Source organism: Uloborus diversus, chromosome 9 (genome assembly GCF_026930045.1).
Source record: "Uloborus diversus isolate 005 chromosome 9, Udiv.v.3.1, whole genome shotgun sequence".
In the NCBI taxonomy this organism is placed as follows: domain Eukaryota; kingdom Metazoa; phylum Arthropoda; class Arachnida; order Araneae; family Uloboridae; genus Uloborus; species Uloborus diversus.
Window position 1 is genome coordinate 148,896,252 of NC_072739.1, and position 18,818 is coordinate 148,915,069.

At 31.6% G+C, this 18,818-nt stretch overlaps 1 protein-coding gene across 1 annotated transcript in view; it reads right to left on the bottom strand.

Moving 5' to 3' along the window:
- Positions 1-10,572: 10,572 nt before the first annotated feature.
- Positions 10,573-18,818, bottom strand: part of LOC129229881 (pleckstrin homology domain-containing family M member 2-like) — a 45,758-nt gene continuing 37,512 nt past the window's right edge. Inside the window, exons 14-16 of the mRNA XM_054864260.1 lie at positions 17,569-17,745; positions 16,518-16,637; positions 10,573-11,833 (exon numbers count right to left, since the gene is read on the bottom strand). Of these exons, the coding sequence (XP_054720235.1) occupies positions 11,717-11,833; positions 16,518-16,637; positions 17,569-17,745 (414 nt within the window). The 3' untranslated portion in view covers positions 10,573-11,716. The remainder of the gene's footprint in view (positions 11,834-16,517; positions 16,638-17,568; positions 17,746-18,818) is intronic.

Below are 18,818 nucleotides of genomic sequence, written 5' to 3' on the forward strand. Positions count from 1 at the left end.
TGACGATCCGCGAGTTAATTACAACGAGTTTTCTCGTGACATCTGTATGTACATATGTATATGCGTATGTATCTCGCATAACTCAAGAACGGAATGTCCTAGAAAGTTGAAATTTGGTACGTAGACTCCTAGTGGGGTCTAGTTGTGCACCTTCCTTTTTGGTTGCATTTGGATGCTCCTAAGGGGGTCTTTTGCCCCTTTTAGAGGGGAAATCATTGTTTATATCGATGTAAACTCAGGTGGTGTTATAATTTGTTGGACACTTGGCGATATATCGCCAGTCGCCAAGTTTTGTCGCCAACTTGGTGACAAATTTGGCGATATTTTTTATTTTATTTATTTTTTTTTTTCATTTTAAATTTTGTTTTAATTTGGCCACTTTTGGCGATATTTAGAGAGTAAACAATTGAATCACATTAAAATTGCCAATAATGGGGAAATTACATTAAATTGGAGTAAAAGGAAGTCATGTGATGCACACATCAGCTCGTTTTATTTGCGCTTGTTCATTTAAATCCGAAGGGCATAGAATACGCATCGAATTTGTGAAAAGTTCGACTGATGAACTTTGCCAGATGTTTGATAATTTTCGACAAAATTTTTTTATGTTGGTAAAAACTTTTTGAGGGAACTCTGACTGAAAAAATAATGCTAGTCATATCATGAAATTCGGTGAAGAGATGAACCCTGATAGGGACCTATACTGATTTGCTTTTAACGGCAATAGCTCTATGAGAATTCATGCAATCAAGCAATTTTCCTGTTGAAAGTAAGTGCAATATCTCAAAAAGGAATGCAAGAAATCTAACAAAAGTTTATACACAGGAATATTCTGATACAAACTGATGCTGATTAGTTTTTCACGGTAGTAGCTGAATTCGGATGATTTTTAATATTCAAAGAATTTAACAACGGTAATTTTTTACTGAATATTAGCTTCTTCTTTTTTTTTCTTTAAAATTAAAAGTAAGCGTTTTCAATTCTTTCTTGCTCATTTTTCATAATACTTCTAAAGATTGCTCATTAGCTTTGCATGGGATTGACATTTTTACATAAAGGAAAGGGGTAGAAGTCTGCGTTTTTGTAGTTTTTTTTATTTATTTACTTATTTATTTTTTAAAGACGAATTTGCTCCTAAAAACAAATATTAAGAGATATTACATGGGAACTCAAGTTACGGTGTAATGCCTGAACTGTTCAACGTATTTTAAAAAAAGAGAAAAAGTTTCATGATGTGAAACTTATGTCACGATCGAGTCTAAAACTCCATAAGAGTCAAAGGGTTTGAGCTGAGCATACCAAAAATGCATTATTATAGATAAAAGGTGAGATAATGTAATATTTTCTGATGACAAAAAGTTTAATAAGGATGAACTAGACGGTTTTTGCAACTTCTGGTACGATCTCTGTGAAGAAAAAAAAATCTCAAATCGTACATTTGGAGCTGGCCCATTAATGGTCTGAGGAAGTTTCACAACGGACGGAAACTGCTCCAATAATTTTTGTGCAGGGCAGAATGAATTCTGAAAGTAATGTTGATGAACTGAGCAATATTTTTTAAACTATAAGTACCTTTAATTACGAGTGGAGACAATTTGTTCCAACAGGATAATACCTTGTAACATGCATGGGCGGATCCAGGGAGGGGGCCATGGCCCCCTCCGAGAAAATTTCAAGAATTGTTAAAATCCCTCTTTTTTGAGCAAAAAATGTGAAAAAAAAAAAATCCTTATAATACAGTAGGCGCCGCTTAATGTTGACTTTTTCATAAACTTTCAATTTTTCCCCGTTTTTGTTCCTCAACTAACAGAAATGAATGGCAAACCCTGACGAGGCTAATTTTTTGTGTAGCATTTTGTGGTTTTCAATAGCAGTTCAAAATTTTTCTAATAATGAAGTTACAGAAAGTTCACCCCCCAGTGACCACAGACTCCCCCTAACAAAATTTAGCACCTAAAAAAATTCAGTCGCTGGACAAGTTGCAGGCATTGATGTAGGACCTCCATTGTTGCCATTACTTTGTAAACTATTAAAGAATTGTGTCGAGATTGAAAACAACGCGAAGTTAAATTAAAATTTAAACAACAAGCAAAACCATGCTGGAAAAGATAGAAAAGCTGAATGTGCTTTGAAACTGGTTTACGAATGTCAGGGAAAACGGTCATATTTTACTTTCACTTATTACTATGTGATTAAAAATTGCATACTTTTTATAATTCAGATATTTCCATTCTGTCAATTTAATAATTTATAATTCAAAACTGCGTTTAGTGAAGTCATTGTGATTTTAATTTGAGGTTGCCAAAATAAATGCACCTTAATTGGAAAAAAATCATTATTTTGTGTCTCCTGGATTCTTTTCGGTTATTGTTATCAGTCGGTTATTGTTATCAAATTATATTTGTCCCCAAGTGATCACATTAAGCGGCGCCTACTGTACATACAAAGTCTTACAATAAGGAAAACAATGAGAGGAGGACCATGGCCTCCTTTACAAAGTTTCAAAAATAGTTAAAAACCTCTTTTAGAGCTAAATTAAAAAAAAAATCCTTCATTTGTAATTCATGTGAAATCTAATAAGAATGGAACACGAAAATTTCAAAAATATCAAGTGTATACCAAATATTTGGGTTCATATTTAGCATAATGGGCTCCCCTTGTTAGATGTGCTTACCTCCCCCACGGAGGAAAGAAAAGGGATATATGTTAGTAAGTGTCCGATAAAAAGTTATACATATAATGATTTTGCATTAAGTTAAAGTAAGATTTATAACCTTAAATTTTCTGCGGATTTTTTGAAAAGATTTTCTGCAGATTTTTTTTTTTTTTTTTCCTAGCTGGGAAGCGTTTGATTTTCAAAATATTTCCAGGGGAGAACTCCTCTCTCCCTTACATCAATAAAAATCTTCAAGAATTACGTTTTTGGAGCTTCAATTTCGAAAAATTACTGGTTCTTTAAAATATACTCATGAGTCATGGATTGCCTACATTTGCAATTTAAAGAATACAATTTTGAAAAATTTTGGGAGTGAACCTCAGAATTTCTTCAACTCCCAACTACACCAAAGGTAAAGTCAGAACAAACAACGTAAGTAGAAGCACAAATTTGTAAATTACCGCAGACACGTGTTTCGGCGTTACAGGGAACGCCTTTTTCAATGCAAAAAATAATGAGCTTATGGATGAATAAGCTCATTATTTTTTGCATTGAAAAAGGCGTTCCCTGTAACGCCGAAACACGTGTCTGCGGTAATTTACAAATTTGTGCTTCTACTTACGTTGTTTGTTCTGACTTTACTATTTAGCACAAAGGTATTTATTTATCTTATATATCTTAATACACCAAAGGTAGTCTAGAATGCGTTTTTTAAGTCTATAAATTAGTAAAAGTTCCTGGGATGGGCCTTTTAATCTCTCCTTCCCTTAACATCACCAAAAATCGTCTAAAACAGCCTTTTTAGAGCTACAACTTCGGGGGGGGGGGGGGGGGTCCAATCCTTTTCTCCCCTACCATTACCAAATATAACTAGAATGCATCTTTAAGACTACAAATTAGGAAAAGTTCTTGATGTGGGCCCTCGAATTTCTCCTTCATATATCATTACGAAAAGATTGTATTAAACTGTGTTTTTAATTCTACAATGGCAAAAAAATCCGCCTGAGAAATCCCGAACCTCCCTCTTCTTAACATTATTGGAGATAATATTTGCCTTTTTAAGTTTTAAATTTCGAAAAATAAGTGGGGGGGGGGGAGTCACACTCGGGCCTTTAATATTACGAATGACAGTTAAAATGCCTTTCTAAAATTTAGAAAAAAAATCTAAGGAAATTTCTAAGAAAAATTTCCTTACATAGGCCCTCAAATCTCTCCTCCCTTTAACATCATCAAAGATCGTCTGAAACTGCATTCGTAGAGCTACTATTTCGAAAAATAGACAAGGGAGCGCCACAGAACCTCTTCTCCCCTAACATTACCAAAGATCGTCTAAAATGAGTTTTTTTAAGACCACAAATTTAAAAAATTTCCGGGCCACCGGACTTCCTTTATTTTGGAGCTAATATTATACTTACGGTTGGTTCATATCGGCTTCCCCTTAGATCAGAAGTCATATACAGTCGCCTCAGAACACAATAGTGATTACAGGAATACCACTTTGAGGCGACGATATATGCACACGTTTGTTAAGAAAAGAGGAAAATTATTGGGAAGTTTGAAGGCCTTTATGTTAAACTTGCGTCGCCTAGTGAAAATTCCTTAAAAAATGCTCTAATTAAAGGTATAATAAATTGATAGTTGTAAAATTCAAAAATTTTCAATAGCATCGTATTTTTCCAAATGGCCCCCTCCGAGAATTGTGTCTGGATCCACCCCTGCCCCTGGTAACATGTTTCTCAAACTTCAAAATCATGGTTTGATGCTAATTTCTTGAAATTACTTTACTGGCCGGAAAACGGGCCCGATTAAAGTTTAATGGAAGCTTTGGTAAGCAATCTGGTATCCTAAGTTTGAAAAAATGGTATTCAGTATCGAAACCAGCAAGAACTTCTTTTCTCCATCGAAGTCACGATAAAAATTTTCAAGAACGTTTTTCAACTTTTATGACATCAAGAGTGATTGGGAAAAAAGGGGAAATTTTTCGTATTGGAGTTTTTCAGAACAAAACATTTGCTGTTCTAGCATTAAAAAAAAGCATTTTAGACATGCAGTTCACTGCATTACTTCAGAAAATAATTTTTTTTTGTTCTCTGCAATTTTCTGTTGTCCATATAATTCTGACCCCCACTGTATGTTTTTAGCAATTAATCCCGTTATAACGAACTTCAAGAGACCGTAATTGGTTTTTGGTGTAATGGAATTCTAACAATGAAATGGAAATTAAAATGGGACTGAAAATTTATTTCGTTGAAATGGATATTTTGTTGTATTGGTATTTTTTGTAACAGGATTTTATTGCATTTAAAGCATCACTAAAATTAACTGAAAGAAAAACTCTTCATAAAAAGCTACCTTTATTGCATCGATTACAACTGCTCAAGATTTGAAAGCAATTTTTACAAACATTATACAAAACCAACAAAAAACACAGGAGCATACATTGTTACAATTCAATGTAAACAAACTTAAAATATTTTCACAGTTAACAAAGATCTTCAACTGATGCTTCAACAAAATATGGCAAGCTTAAACAACTCCGCTGCCTTTCATAAAATTCAAAGTCATATATTTCATAGAAACAATCTACAACATTCAGTAAATTAACTTCAGGATTGTTGTGTTAGGACCTTTTTGTCATTTGGATTTTAAAATTTCCCCATCACACACTTATGGGCAACAATTCAATAACTTAAAATTTTTCATACACACATTAATAAATAACATAGACAGCTCTTTTGTGCTTTTGTTCCTCTTTCCTAAAAATTGAAAAGTAGAAACAAGCAGAAATGATTGAACACAACGTTTGACAAACATAAAACACTAATTACAATTGGACTTTTAATTTTATTTTGTAAATTTCTCTCTCTCTTTTCTTTGTAAGGAAATATAGTTTGTATCAGGAAAATAAAGAACTTGATTTCAAACTTAGATTTCTATTGTCTTCACTTTGCATTGATTTAGTACATGCCTTGCACTAAGTTTAGGTTACACTTATTTCAACAAGTAAACACTTTCAAATGATCCATTTTGTTTCAAAATGATAGAACGATAATGCTTTTAAAAACTTGATATAGTTTGACCGTGAACAAATGATCTTTGTCAATCATTTGATAAAACGTGTCTATTCTTTAAAATAGGTAGAGAAGGAAGAAAGGACACATGCCATATCTTCAAGTTCAGCAGCATTTTGGCGATATGATTAAGTATACTCCTAGTATATTTTTGTTGTGTGATTATTTAGACCTGAAATGCTTAAATTGCAGCAATAACTGCATTGAGTTGGCGAGAAAATAAAAATGACAAGTTTTGCAATCTTTACGGCAACCCTTCTCCTGGCTAGTTTACAAATACAAATGTGACGACCAGCAACAGGCTCTGGGCCCAGCTAGTTAAAGTCCTAGTCAATTAATTAGTCCCCAATGAAGATCAATGGCCCTCTTAAAGCTATCCACCCCCTTGCTCATTACCGCCTCTTCCGGTAAGCTATTCCAAGTGCCCACGACCCTGCTAAAGTAGTAGTTTTTCCTAATTTCCAAGTTAGCCTGAATTTAAATAGCTTAAAACAATGATCGCTTATCCTGCTTTCCCCGCAAAAATTTAATCCATTTACATCTTTCATTTTGATAAATTTAAATAACTGAATCATGTCCCCTCTGACTCTCCTTTGCTCCAGGCTATACATGTTAAGCCTATTAAGTCTGGTATTCAATTGAAATTAATTACAGGAGGCGTTGTTGTCTCTAACCAACTCACTTACGTAGCATGTGACCTGTCCAACAAGACATCTGCCTTAACCACATAAAATTAAATGTTTTACCCGTATGGCTAATTTCTTAAACTCCAAGTTGACGTATTCAGCTCTAGAACCAATAAAGAACTTTCAAATTCCGATCTTCAACTGTTTTTCCTGCATTGCCCCTCCACGAAAATGGACAATTCTGGAACAAAGCAGGGCGGAGGCTCAACTCTTTGCGGTCAAACTTCATATCTGCATCGTGTTGCCATATGAGGCAGTGAAAAGGGATGTAAGTGGACATTTTCAAGTTTTGAGTAAAACGCATTTAAAGATAACATCTTAGGCAGGCTTTCACTGAATTTTTTTTCTAAATCATGCTGTATAGCAGCAACTACCAGGGCTACTAGTACAATCTCTTGCCCCAAGACAGAGGAGAGCTTCACCTACGATGTGTACTGGTGATCTATAAAATTTTAATTTTGCCACTTACATCCCTTTGCTTCTCACTGCCTCATATGACAACATTGGATATGGCAATGGTTAAACAAATCATTTTCCATTTGCTGACATTAAGAGATAAATAAAAGCAGTCTTTTATATTTCATTCAAAACATGCAAATTTTTAAAAACAATTGTACAAAATTGACTAAAATGTTACAAGCAATAGCTAATGGATTTTAATGCATATATATATCGAAAAGAGCAAAAACTATACTGTGAGCATAAGCTTACAATGAAATATGAATTTGCAACGTACTATGATTCATGAAAATGCACCTTAAAATTCAAAATAATATATGAAAACTATTAAATAATATTTCAAGTAAAATAATAAATACACCTCAAGGCACATATGAGAGCTAAATAAAGCTTATGAGCCCAGGATTTCAAGCATCAAAGGCCATAAAAACTAAAGCAATATCATAAACACTTGATATTTTCTCACTTTCATTAATAGTTCGACTTAAACACACAGTGAAAATCAATAAATATTGATAAGATAATAAAAATGATAATTTATAGTTTTATCAATGAGACATAATTGGTTTACTCATCATAATCTAATTTCTTATTTCAACAGTCTGAAATTTCGAATGAAGTAAAAATATAACATTAATGAGAATTATTCTTTTCTTCTGGAGAAATAAAATTAGAATTTGGAATTGTTTTTGCAATAACAAATTTGAATTAATTTATGGTCTCACCAGCGATATCAATGCATATCTACTGCTAACCATAACTTCCCCTTTAAAGGACTCAATTAAAAGGATCTAAATTAAATAATAAGAACAATGATCAAGACAGTATTCAAATAAATAAATGAAACATTGAAAAGTTATGGCACATATAAAAAAAATAAAGAACCGCTGTGGCCTGATCGGTGAGGCATCGTACTCGTACCCGAAGAGTCCCGGGTTCGATCTCAGTCAGTCGAAGATCCCCGTGTTCATTAATGGTCACTGGGGTACGTTAAATATGTCGTGGTTACAAAGTCCTCTGAGTGAATCAATACCTCTGGGGGTGCTGGACCAAGGATTGCTCGGCTTCTGGTCTGGATCAAAAAATCAGAGTTGTCTGCAAGGCCCCATCCAACCAGTTAAATCACAAATAGTGGCAGATAGGGTGGGGGGGGGGACTCTGGAATGTGAAGTGTTTTCAACAGTCAAAGTGAACAGCACAATGTATTGTTGCTGAAACATGATTCAACTCAAATTATCCTGCATGCAATATACTGACAATCCACTTATGACATCCAGAGACTGCAGTTTCGTCCTTGTTGTAGACTCATCCGCCTGGAAAAGTCAATAACTGAGCTGAAGGTAGATAACCTCTTATTGTAACTGAGAGAGCCAACAAACTGATAGCTAAAATAAATTTAGCGCACCAGCAACGCTATTCCAGATTGATGAGTTCATAAAAAGGACAATAATGCAATCTCTGTCATAACCAGGCTGTCACTACACTGCATGTAATTCTGCCTTAACCTTGGCTTAGTGGTGGTAACTTACTGTTCAAATAACTCTAGTTAAAGTTTTAATTGGAATGATCCTAAAGATAAACAACTTTAAATATCCTACAGAATTACAAACAGCATAAAATAATGTAGTTAATTTTAACATACGTTTCACAACAATCATTTTCCGTATTGTGTCTTTATTAGCTTCATGTGGCCTTCCAGAATGAGGTGTCTTTTCAATATCAAAATTGCAGAATCAAAATTTTGCGAACCAGCTTTGGTACTGGCCTACTGTCAATATATCATCTCCATGTACATCAGCTATTGTTTTATTTCTTGAACAGATGTTTTACCTTTTCGACGGCAAAAAATAAAATATGCTGAATATTCTGCTTTCACTCTTCATATTTGAAAGGTCGGCAACCAAAAAGTAGTGCATCGATTCAAATAAACTTTTTCACAAGTAAGCTTTGCTACATAAGCTTTGAAAATACATAATGATTATACGGCGCCAGTTTGTTGTGAAAAAATACAATGAAATTCTGTCGGGGGGGGGGGGGGAAACAAAATTACTTTCCGAACACAATATTTAAAATCTAAACAAAACATGAACACCTTTTGATAGCATTGAAAAACAAAAAAATTTTACATATTCAATTAATCTAATCAAAAATGCATGTATCCATTGTGAATTGTGATGAACATTTGTGCATTTTTTCAACAATTCAAAAGACTATATATTGCAGTATCTTAATTGAAGAATTTTGATATCAAGAGACTACAGCTTCAGATATGTTATTCTATACACATGAATAATACGTGTATCTCTTAACGAATAAACATAATAAATTCTTCTCTGAACAAAGGCTTCTAACTATTAGAAGATTTATTGTAACTAATTTACTAACACAACAATCAAACAAAAAAGTTTGTCTTTCTGACGCAGAGTCATAGAAAGAATACTATGCATAGTATTTACAGTTTTTCAAAGGCACTGGAGCAAGAAATAAGAAAAGCGAACTAATTTTTAACCAAAAATAAAACTTAATAAAACCAATAACAGAAAAAATATTTGTAGTAAGGCATTGATTATATAAAGTTGCAAAAAAAAAAAAAAAAATCACAAAAAGGCATGCACTGCTTTCAGTATTTTTAATTAATACATTTGATAAAGCTCAATCATTTCAAAAAAAATTTCATTTTCAATCAATTTTTTAAAGAAAAAAAAGTTTTTATATACATCTATATATTTACACATACATATGTGTATTATAAACTTTTATTAAAAATAATAACAATCTCAACATTGGAAAAATAAAACAAAGAATCATAAGAAATGAAAAAAAAAAAACTTTTTTAAATTATGCAAGATGAAATTATATCAAGTAGCCTTTTACTAAAGATTTTTGAATAATTAAAGAATATAATGTATGTATATTTTATCAGAACTTTTAATTACAAAAATTTAGCGCTCAAGATTTTAATTCATCTGATAAACTGAAATAGGAAAATAATTTAGGAATTTTTCCATTTTATATGTACAAGTTCACACATTCAGAACAATTTAATTTTTATTATTTAAAAGTTAAAGAAAACTGCTAATTGCAAAGCAATTTTTAGATGCAAAATTTTATCACATACTAATTAATATTCTTTAACATACAATTTCAAAAAAAATATTCAAATAAAAAAAGAATATTTTTATAATTCAGACAGGTGAAAAAAATAAATTGAAAATATAAATAAAGGCAGGGAAATTTTATGCAAGAATCAAATGCTGAGTAAAACCAGTGTAGACAATGCACAGATGAAATTTTTGCATGAAAAATAAAGTTTCTGCAAAGCTTACAAGTTGTGACAAATGTACTTCAGTGCTTGACTCAAATTCATAGAATACCTAAGTCTTGAGTTAGAATTATTATTGCTGCAGACTTGCACTTTTGCAAGCAGCAGAATTCTGAGTACTTGGCTGAGTACCAAGTTAACAAATGTCAGTTCTACTTTTTAAAATAAAAACAAGCATGGGAAGAATTTTACACTCATTGAAATAGCAAAATGGACATTAAGCCTGTTCTCATATTTTAAATTAAGTTCAATCTTAAATTTTACCATGGGCTCCAGAAAGATATGAAGCTAAAAATTTTATAATTGAAATTATGTTTGAATTATATGAAAAAATAATTTAATTAATGGAGATGAAATAAAAATGTAAATATGTATCAATATATTACAGTTTTTTTTATAAAATTAGACTTCTCTGAGTCATGAATGGTTTCTTTTTGTTGAAAAAATTCATTAAATATGGTAAAAGATACCCGTTTTCTTGATTTAAGATTTTTTTTAACCAAAAAAAGAAAAAGTTTACAAAATTTACTAAAAAACAGTTTTAAGCACTCTTCACAGACTCCCCCCGCCTTTATGTGTGCAGCATAAAGCAGACAAGGGTTCTGTTATAATTTGCTATCTTCAAAAATCCCTATTTGTTTTTGTTTGTTTTTTCAATCAAAAATTTTTTGACTTCATTGATACTGATTCTTTCAATAAATTGGCTGTATATCAAGCAAAAACCGAGTACATTTTGTACGACACCTTTATCATTATTATTTTAAATGCAAAAATTTTACAAATGCATTATCCAGATTGATTTCATTTAGTATTTGAAAGTGGATTAACTGTTTAAATAGTCTGAAATACACAAAAAATGTCATTTAAATAATCAAGTACAATTTTTAATAATTGTTATATCTATAAGAAAGCAACGTTTGCTAATTAACCCATTGGTAAATTCTGAACTGTAAAACAGGAGAAAACAAAGAAATGAAATCTAGAAGAAAAAAGCTATGTTTTTGAAAAACATTGAAATTTTTGGGAAAACCAGCCAAATATTATGTACAAAAATTCAAAAAAACAAATCTAAAATTACAAGTAGTAACAAAAATTAAAACACAAATGAAATATATGATATAATTACAAAAGAAACTTTGAAAAACGGACATTAAAAGTAAGCATCACAAATATATAAGCCTTAGATACACATTCTAAAAAAAAAGAAACAACTGTGGTTAGGTATTTTAAATTAACACAAACATCACTTACTGAGGAAAATGAGCAAAAACAGATAAAGCTCTGAATATATGAAGTTTAAAATAGTTTAAATATAATACTATAAGCATTATAACATAATTAATTTTTTATAGTAAGCTGCTTTGAATTTGCTACTTTATAAGCTACCCCAGTAAATGATTTAGACATGTCTAATATTAGGAAACGCTCTCCAGAGTAACACAATGCATAGTTTATAGGTATAAGAATATCACACAGTCTTTGGTACATTAAAAAGCCATCAAGTACACTTTAAATACAGCAGTTAATCATCAGAACAATAATCACGAAAATGGGATTTGTCTGCTTTCCAATCCTCTGCAATCAAACGGCATTTCTTCAGCAAAAATAAATCTTTAATAACCTCTACACTAAGAGAAACCTATAAAGAAGAAGCAAATTGAAAATATCGTACTTAATACTAATCATGAAATTTAATGCTATGCGAAAATTAATTAAACAAATCCACCAACTAAAAGTCTGAAATGTCAATGCTATCAATTTTAGGTTTTTTAATCTTAGATTTAAACATGAAAAAGATAGGTAGGGTGCTCTAACTGAAGAATGAGTACACAGCAGTTATTGAACACCTTGTAGTTTTGTTTTGTTTTAATATTAATTCATTATTTACTTATTTGTTTTTTGTTTTTAACAAGGTTTCAAAAGAGTTTTTCTTAGATGAATTGGCAACAATAATTTTCTTTTTACTTCCTTTTACAAAAAAGGAAGTATTGTAATCGCAAAAAAAATTTCACTCAAAAATCGGTCTTAATTTCCATTTTTCTCACCCCCGAATGAATGTTGAGTTTTTTTGACCCGATCACACGTGGATATATGCCTAGGAACGTACAGACACCCGAAATATCCCTTTTGACGACCCCTGAGTTAATTACAACGAATTTTCTCGTGACGTCCGTATGTACGTATGTATGTGCGTATGCATCTCGCATAACTCAAAAACGGTATGTCCTAGAAAGTTGAAATTTGGTACATAGACTCCTAGTGGTGTCTAGTTGTGCACCTTCCCTTTTGGTTGCATTCGGCTGTTCCTAAGGGGGTCTTTTGCCGCTTTTTGGGGGGGAATCATTGTGAATTTCGATGTAAACTCAAGTGGTGTTATAATTTGTCGGACACTTGGCGATATATCGCCAGTCTTTTGGTCTCCAAGTTTTGTCGCTAACTTGGAGAGAAATTTGGCCGTTTTTTTAAAATTTGGTTTCAATTTGTCCACTGTTGGTGATATTTAGAGAGTAAACAATTGAATCATATTAAAATTGCCAATAATAGGGAAATGACATTAAATTGGAGTAAAAGGAAGTCATATGATGCACACATCAGCTCGTTTTGGTATAGGAAAGAAAGCAAAAAAAGAAAGAAAAAGTAATTAGGAAACAATGAAAACAAAAGTTACTGTAAAAGCTTTTATATTTGCAAGCCCGTCATAATAACGAATATTTAAGTCTTATGTAATATTTCAACTCTCCACCTAGAATAAAATGCCGATCCTGTTCATAAAAATTTACAAAATTTTCAGCACGCCAAATCACTGATTTCCTCAAAAAATATGGCTTGCAAAAATAAGTGATTGTACAGTAAGTAATAAGTAAAGATACTTAAACATTTTATTTTAAGTGAATCATTATCGCACTCTAAGTGAAAAAAAAAAAAAAGGAAAAATGCTTCACAGTTAAACATTCTAAAACATTGATAGCCATAAAATAGCTTATTGTTGAAATAGTAGTAACTTCTTTATTCGTCACTGAAACATTAAGAGACATTAAGAAAGCATTCCAATGCTTACAAAATTAAATAAAACAAACATGCAGCAGTTTATGAAAAAAATAATCTATGTTTATTTTCCATCAACTATAATGCTGCAATCTACAAAGGATCAAGTGATGTTATAGGATTCTCAGTAGTTTGCAAACTAATCTTTAACTTTTCTTATGGTGTTTTAGAAGACCAAACTTGGTTATGTTGTCAAACGGAAACATGCATCATTTAAAGGTTAAAACTGTCTATTTAAATTTCACAATTAACTCTTCATAACTCGAAATCTTATAACTTGAATATTCCTTTATCTGGAAGTTTTCATCGATTCCACAAACTCTTGAGAAGGCTGTGGGAACTAGCCATAGCTCAAACTTCCAATAACTCAAAAGTTTTAGCCGGCCTGGCGGGATTTCGAGTTATTCAGAGTCGACTGTATTTAATTAGTACTTTTTTATCTTCTATATTTATTTCATGGTACACAGGGCCCGACTAACTCAAAGGGATGCCTTGGGCCCACAATGATTTGGAGGGTCCCTAAAGACTCTATAGCGGAATAAAAGTGGTTGATTTACAGGTTTATGGGTAGTTCTCAAAAAGTGGGAACAAAAAAGTTAATTCTGAGAAATTTTCAAAATTTTGAAATTTGACATCAATTTTTTTTTATTGCATAGTATATGCCTATATACCTAGAACATAATATACAAACATAAAAAGATAGCAGGTGTTTACAAAAATTAATAAATAGCAAATTTAATGATTGGTCTGTAGGTAACAGATTTTGGACATCATCATAATGTAAGTTTCAGTTTTTGAACTTTTCCAATGAAAATTTTATCTATTTTTAAATTCTGCAATGAAAAGTAGAGGATTTAAAGAGTACTTGAATAACTTTATATACTAATTTTTAAATAATAAAATTTTGTTATGGTTTCGTAGAATCGAAAAAAAAAAAACCCATCCATTATGCCAGTGCAGGTGATAAAGCTGCCAAAACGGACGCTGTTGATGAAAACCGGAATCCCCGCTGGTAACCCTTTGCTTATCGTACGCTGTGAGTTGTCGTCAATCCGGGTTTGCTTCGCGATTTTTGTGCGAAGAGAGAAATATTTAAATATTATAACATAGAATTATTTATTAAATAATTGCTGTTTAGATATCGATTTGTTGTCGTAATTTGAAAACATTTTATCCAATTTATCAGCAAAATGACAGATATTCATGCTCGAAATGTTGCAGTTATGAGCTGCCACCGTTTTGTTAACTTAAATGCGTTTGTTACGATTGAAACTTGTTTCTATTGTTATTTATGTAATGTTCAATGCATAACGTATTAATTGTGCAAAATACCAATGGATAAAGAAACTAACATTATAATAGCCTTTTCTTATTAAAGTTACAAGACAGAAGACCATTTATAATAATGAATAAATGGACACAATTATCAGCGTCTAGATTGTAACGCAATTTGGACATCTCACATATATGTTTAAGAAAAATGATTTTGCTTCAAAGATACTGCATAAAAACATACGCAAACACTTTAAAATAATTAAAAATTGATTTTGAGGATCGAAAAATACCTTTAAAACATATTAATCATACATTTAGTTTTCAAATAATAGCATTGTCCAAATCGTAACTTTTAGACATAAATCAAACTTTTTTTTTTCAAAATCGTTTACAAAATAAATAATATGTCTTTACTTTTTTAATTTTTGGAAAAAATTATCAAAAAATGATTCAGTTTGTGATTCATACCCTTAATTTTTTTTTTTGAAACGTATAGAAATAATTAAAAAAGAATTTTTTTTGATGGTATATTTGCTCCGTTAACGTTTTGAATGTCCAAAATTGTGCCTTTTACCAAAGAAAATATTTTTTTAAGGGTATTTGAAGAGCATTTTTTCCGTAATTTATGCCAATTCTTGTCTCTATACAGTTTTATAATTTAACTCAAAAAGTTTTGAGTTCATTAAAATGAAAGTTATTTTATGTTGAAGCTTCAAAGTTGAGGTCTGTGTTTGCTCCCACCTTTTGAGAACTGCCCTTATGGCCGATCGGATGCATTTTTGGGGTCATTTGAGTCTATCTACTATGCAAAACATTTATGATGTGCATTATGAATCTTCTTGAGTCCCCTCATAATTGAGATATGGCAAATTTGCTGCTGGCAAAATTAATAAAAACTCTCCTTTAAGGAAGCTTATTTCCAATTAACAAGTCATTATTTTATTATTATTTTTAAAACTAGCTGCATTGCCCGGTCAACCTTGAAAAAAACCATTGCGTCGAGTGAGGTATCTTCAATAACCAGGATTAAATAAAAGAAAAAAAAACCATCATGCAAAATTTTCTCGCCAAACAATGACGACAGATACTAAAATACTTTTACGAAATTAAAATAAAATGAGAAAGATGGATTTAAAAGGCGTAACCATGGGAACACAAAATAAGTTTAAGAATTGAAAATGAGAAAGATTCATAACCAATGGATTCAAAAAGCGTTACCGTGGAAACGCAAAATAAAATGGTTAAAAACTTGAATAGAGAACAGATTTTTGAACTTCATTTAATTCGCTTGTAACTTTTTTCTAATGGAGGTAAAGGGTTAAACTTTCGACCTTAGGTCGAGTTAGATCGAGTAAAAAAAGTAACTCTTTCCAATGCTGTCAAAAAGAAAACTGGGGTCAATTCCTTCACTTTTTATTGATGGATTTAATGAAGAAAGTAATGCCTAAATTTCAGCAAAGCCTAAAAAAATTCGAGCTAAAAACGTAAAAACTCCCGCCGCAATTAAGTTAGAGTATTGGAACAAATTGCAGAAAATTCTTCCCTTTCCAATGATATATAATATTACTATTTGCAAGTAATTTTTCATTCCCATATTCGGGAATTTATGTGAAAATTGGGTCCAAATTGGAATAAAAAAAGAACTATTCACCGAATTGTTTTTGAACTGGTCTGCAAACCTTCTCAGGACTTAAAGGAACAAACTGTGAAAATTTCAGCAAAATCCGCCGGGTAGTTCTCGAGTTTTGCGAGTTCAAACACACAGACACTCTGTTGGAGACTTCATTTTATACTATGTGGAAATACATGTATTTTTCATATAGTTGTAATGCTATGCATAATTCTTCAAGTAATTTTAGACCCCTTAGGAAGATGGGGCTCCAGGCCCAGGCGAGTTGTGCATTAATCAGGCCCTGGTGGTACAGCTAGGTTTTTAGAAGAAAAAGTCATAAAAACCATCTAACTTATAAATTTAAAAATTGGAGATAAAAAGAAAACCATACCTGAAAAATTTCACTCCACCGTTGGCGAATGACATCCATAAACTTTTCCTTTTCAAGTACTGATTCAAAGTAAATGATCCATTCACCGCAACTTTTCGTAGCCTCAGCTATTTCAAATTCCTGAAAAGGAAAGAGCATGAAGCATAGAAATATTTCTTTCAACAAGCTGCAATTAATCTCATAACTTTTTTACAACCTAATTTTCAATTTCAATATTTTTAAGAATTTCGTTTCACTTTTTATGCTTAATGTAATGTTTTTAAATTGAAATTACACTAAATATATTCATAACTAAGTGTCTCCCCTAGATTTAAAAAAAGGCAGGGAGATTCCAAATAAAAGGGCACTCCTTCAATTAAAAGGGTATTTTCTCAAAAGAATTCAGTAGTAAAAAAGCAAAAAGTTTTGCAATACAATCTTTCCATACCCATTCTAGAGAACAAATGGAATGAAAGCGTTACATTTTAAAGAAATGCTGGAGTGAATTCTTAACTTTTGAGCAAAAAAAATTTGTTTTCCTGATCAAGTGTTGATAAATTTTGTAGAGGTAAGGTGAGGGCATTGAAAAATGCAGAAAAAGAGGGCAGGGTGCATCTAGAGTTGCCTGAAAGGAGGCACGAAAGCACAGTGAAGCAGGGGTGCCCAACAAGGGGGGGGGGGGCATGGTGCATATTGCGCCATTGAAGCTTGTAGGGGGAGGGGTAATTTAGCATGGTATTTTATCTTATTTAAGGGGGGCCCTCATTCTAGGGTAGGGTACTCCACAGCATTTGAGGAGTGTGCCATCGCCCTTGGGGGGGGGGAGTTCCTGCCTAAAAACTTTGGAAAGAAACATTGCAACGCTTTTTTCTTACTAAAAAAACTCACTGAATTCCTATCGCGAATTATTATTATTATTTTATTTGTTTAATTTTTTGCTCCTGTGTGCTTTTAAAATTTACATAAAACCTTTTTAAAAATATTATGTATTCATGGTTTATGAAAAAGCAGACAAAAATTAATTAACAACCGAAGAAAAAGATAGATATGGAAAGTTAAACATCTAACTTACCAGCATCAAGCAAGTGTCTGCAAGAGGATCTACAAACACTGTAACTAAATCTGAAAGTTTGGCTTTTCCAAGGAGTCTAAATGTGCATTTGCGGTAGATTTCCTGAGCTATTATAATTGTATCATTTGAAAAAAGGATACAGCTGGCTTTCTGAACATTCTTTTCTGTGTCAATAAACTAAAGGAAGAAAAAAGTAATTAGTGTAAGAGAGCAAAAGAATGTTCTATACATTTTATCGACCTTTTTGTTTCACAAAAATTTAAAGTCAAAAATAAAGAAATCAAATAATATGATTCACACTTAAAAGTGAATAAATGATTCAGTATCAGATAAGAGAAAAACTTGAATACTTAACCTACTCTAAAAAATTTACAGTGTGTGTTTACGCTATATGACACCAGGAATGAAATTTTTTTCGCAAGACATATTTATTTATTTATTCATTTATTGCAAAAGCAAAGTATTTAACTACTGTAGAATGTCAAAAATCTGAACTAATTGGGACCACAGAAAGTCCAGATTTTCCAATTGTTTGTATTTTTGAAAAGAAAAAAAAACGAGAAATTACCATTAAGGATAATGGTATGCCACTTAATCTAATAGAGTGTTGATGCAATATATGCATATAACACAGTGCTTGTACAACACTGTTTCGATATTACACAGAACAAAATTTGCGATTATATCACAGATTCGATACTAAACAGTTTTAAAGATGAAGTCAATATTGTATGGTTTTGATATAATAGGATTTTAGAAAATTGAATTTCAATTTTTTTTAAATTCGTTGTTAAAGAAACATTGAAAATAAAACTTTTGATTTTAGTTTTACCAGGGTTGCCATCCTTAGAAAAACAATTAGAGGAGCATCTGCGGTGATTTTGAGGAGCATTTTGAAATTTTGTAAAACAGCTCGGTATTTCATATAAAAATCAATAAAAAAATCTCTTAACTAAAATTGTTTTTGAGCTTTTATAATCATTTTAAGCACTAGCATAAGAATAATTAATTTTAAATTAATAACTTTTTAACCATTTTAACCCTATAACTTTAAACACTATGTCATGCTTTGAGTATAAGGGTTTAATTTCCATATTTATAGGCCTGTCATAATAAACTAGCAAAATATAATAAAAACAAATTTTATATTATTAAAATCTTTGGTAAGCCTGGTCAGAATTAAAACCAAATGGGAAATGCGGAGCAAAATATCTTCTTTGCGTAGCTGTGGAGTTTCGTTATTTTTGCGG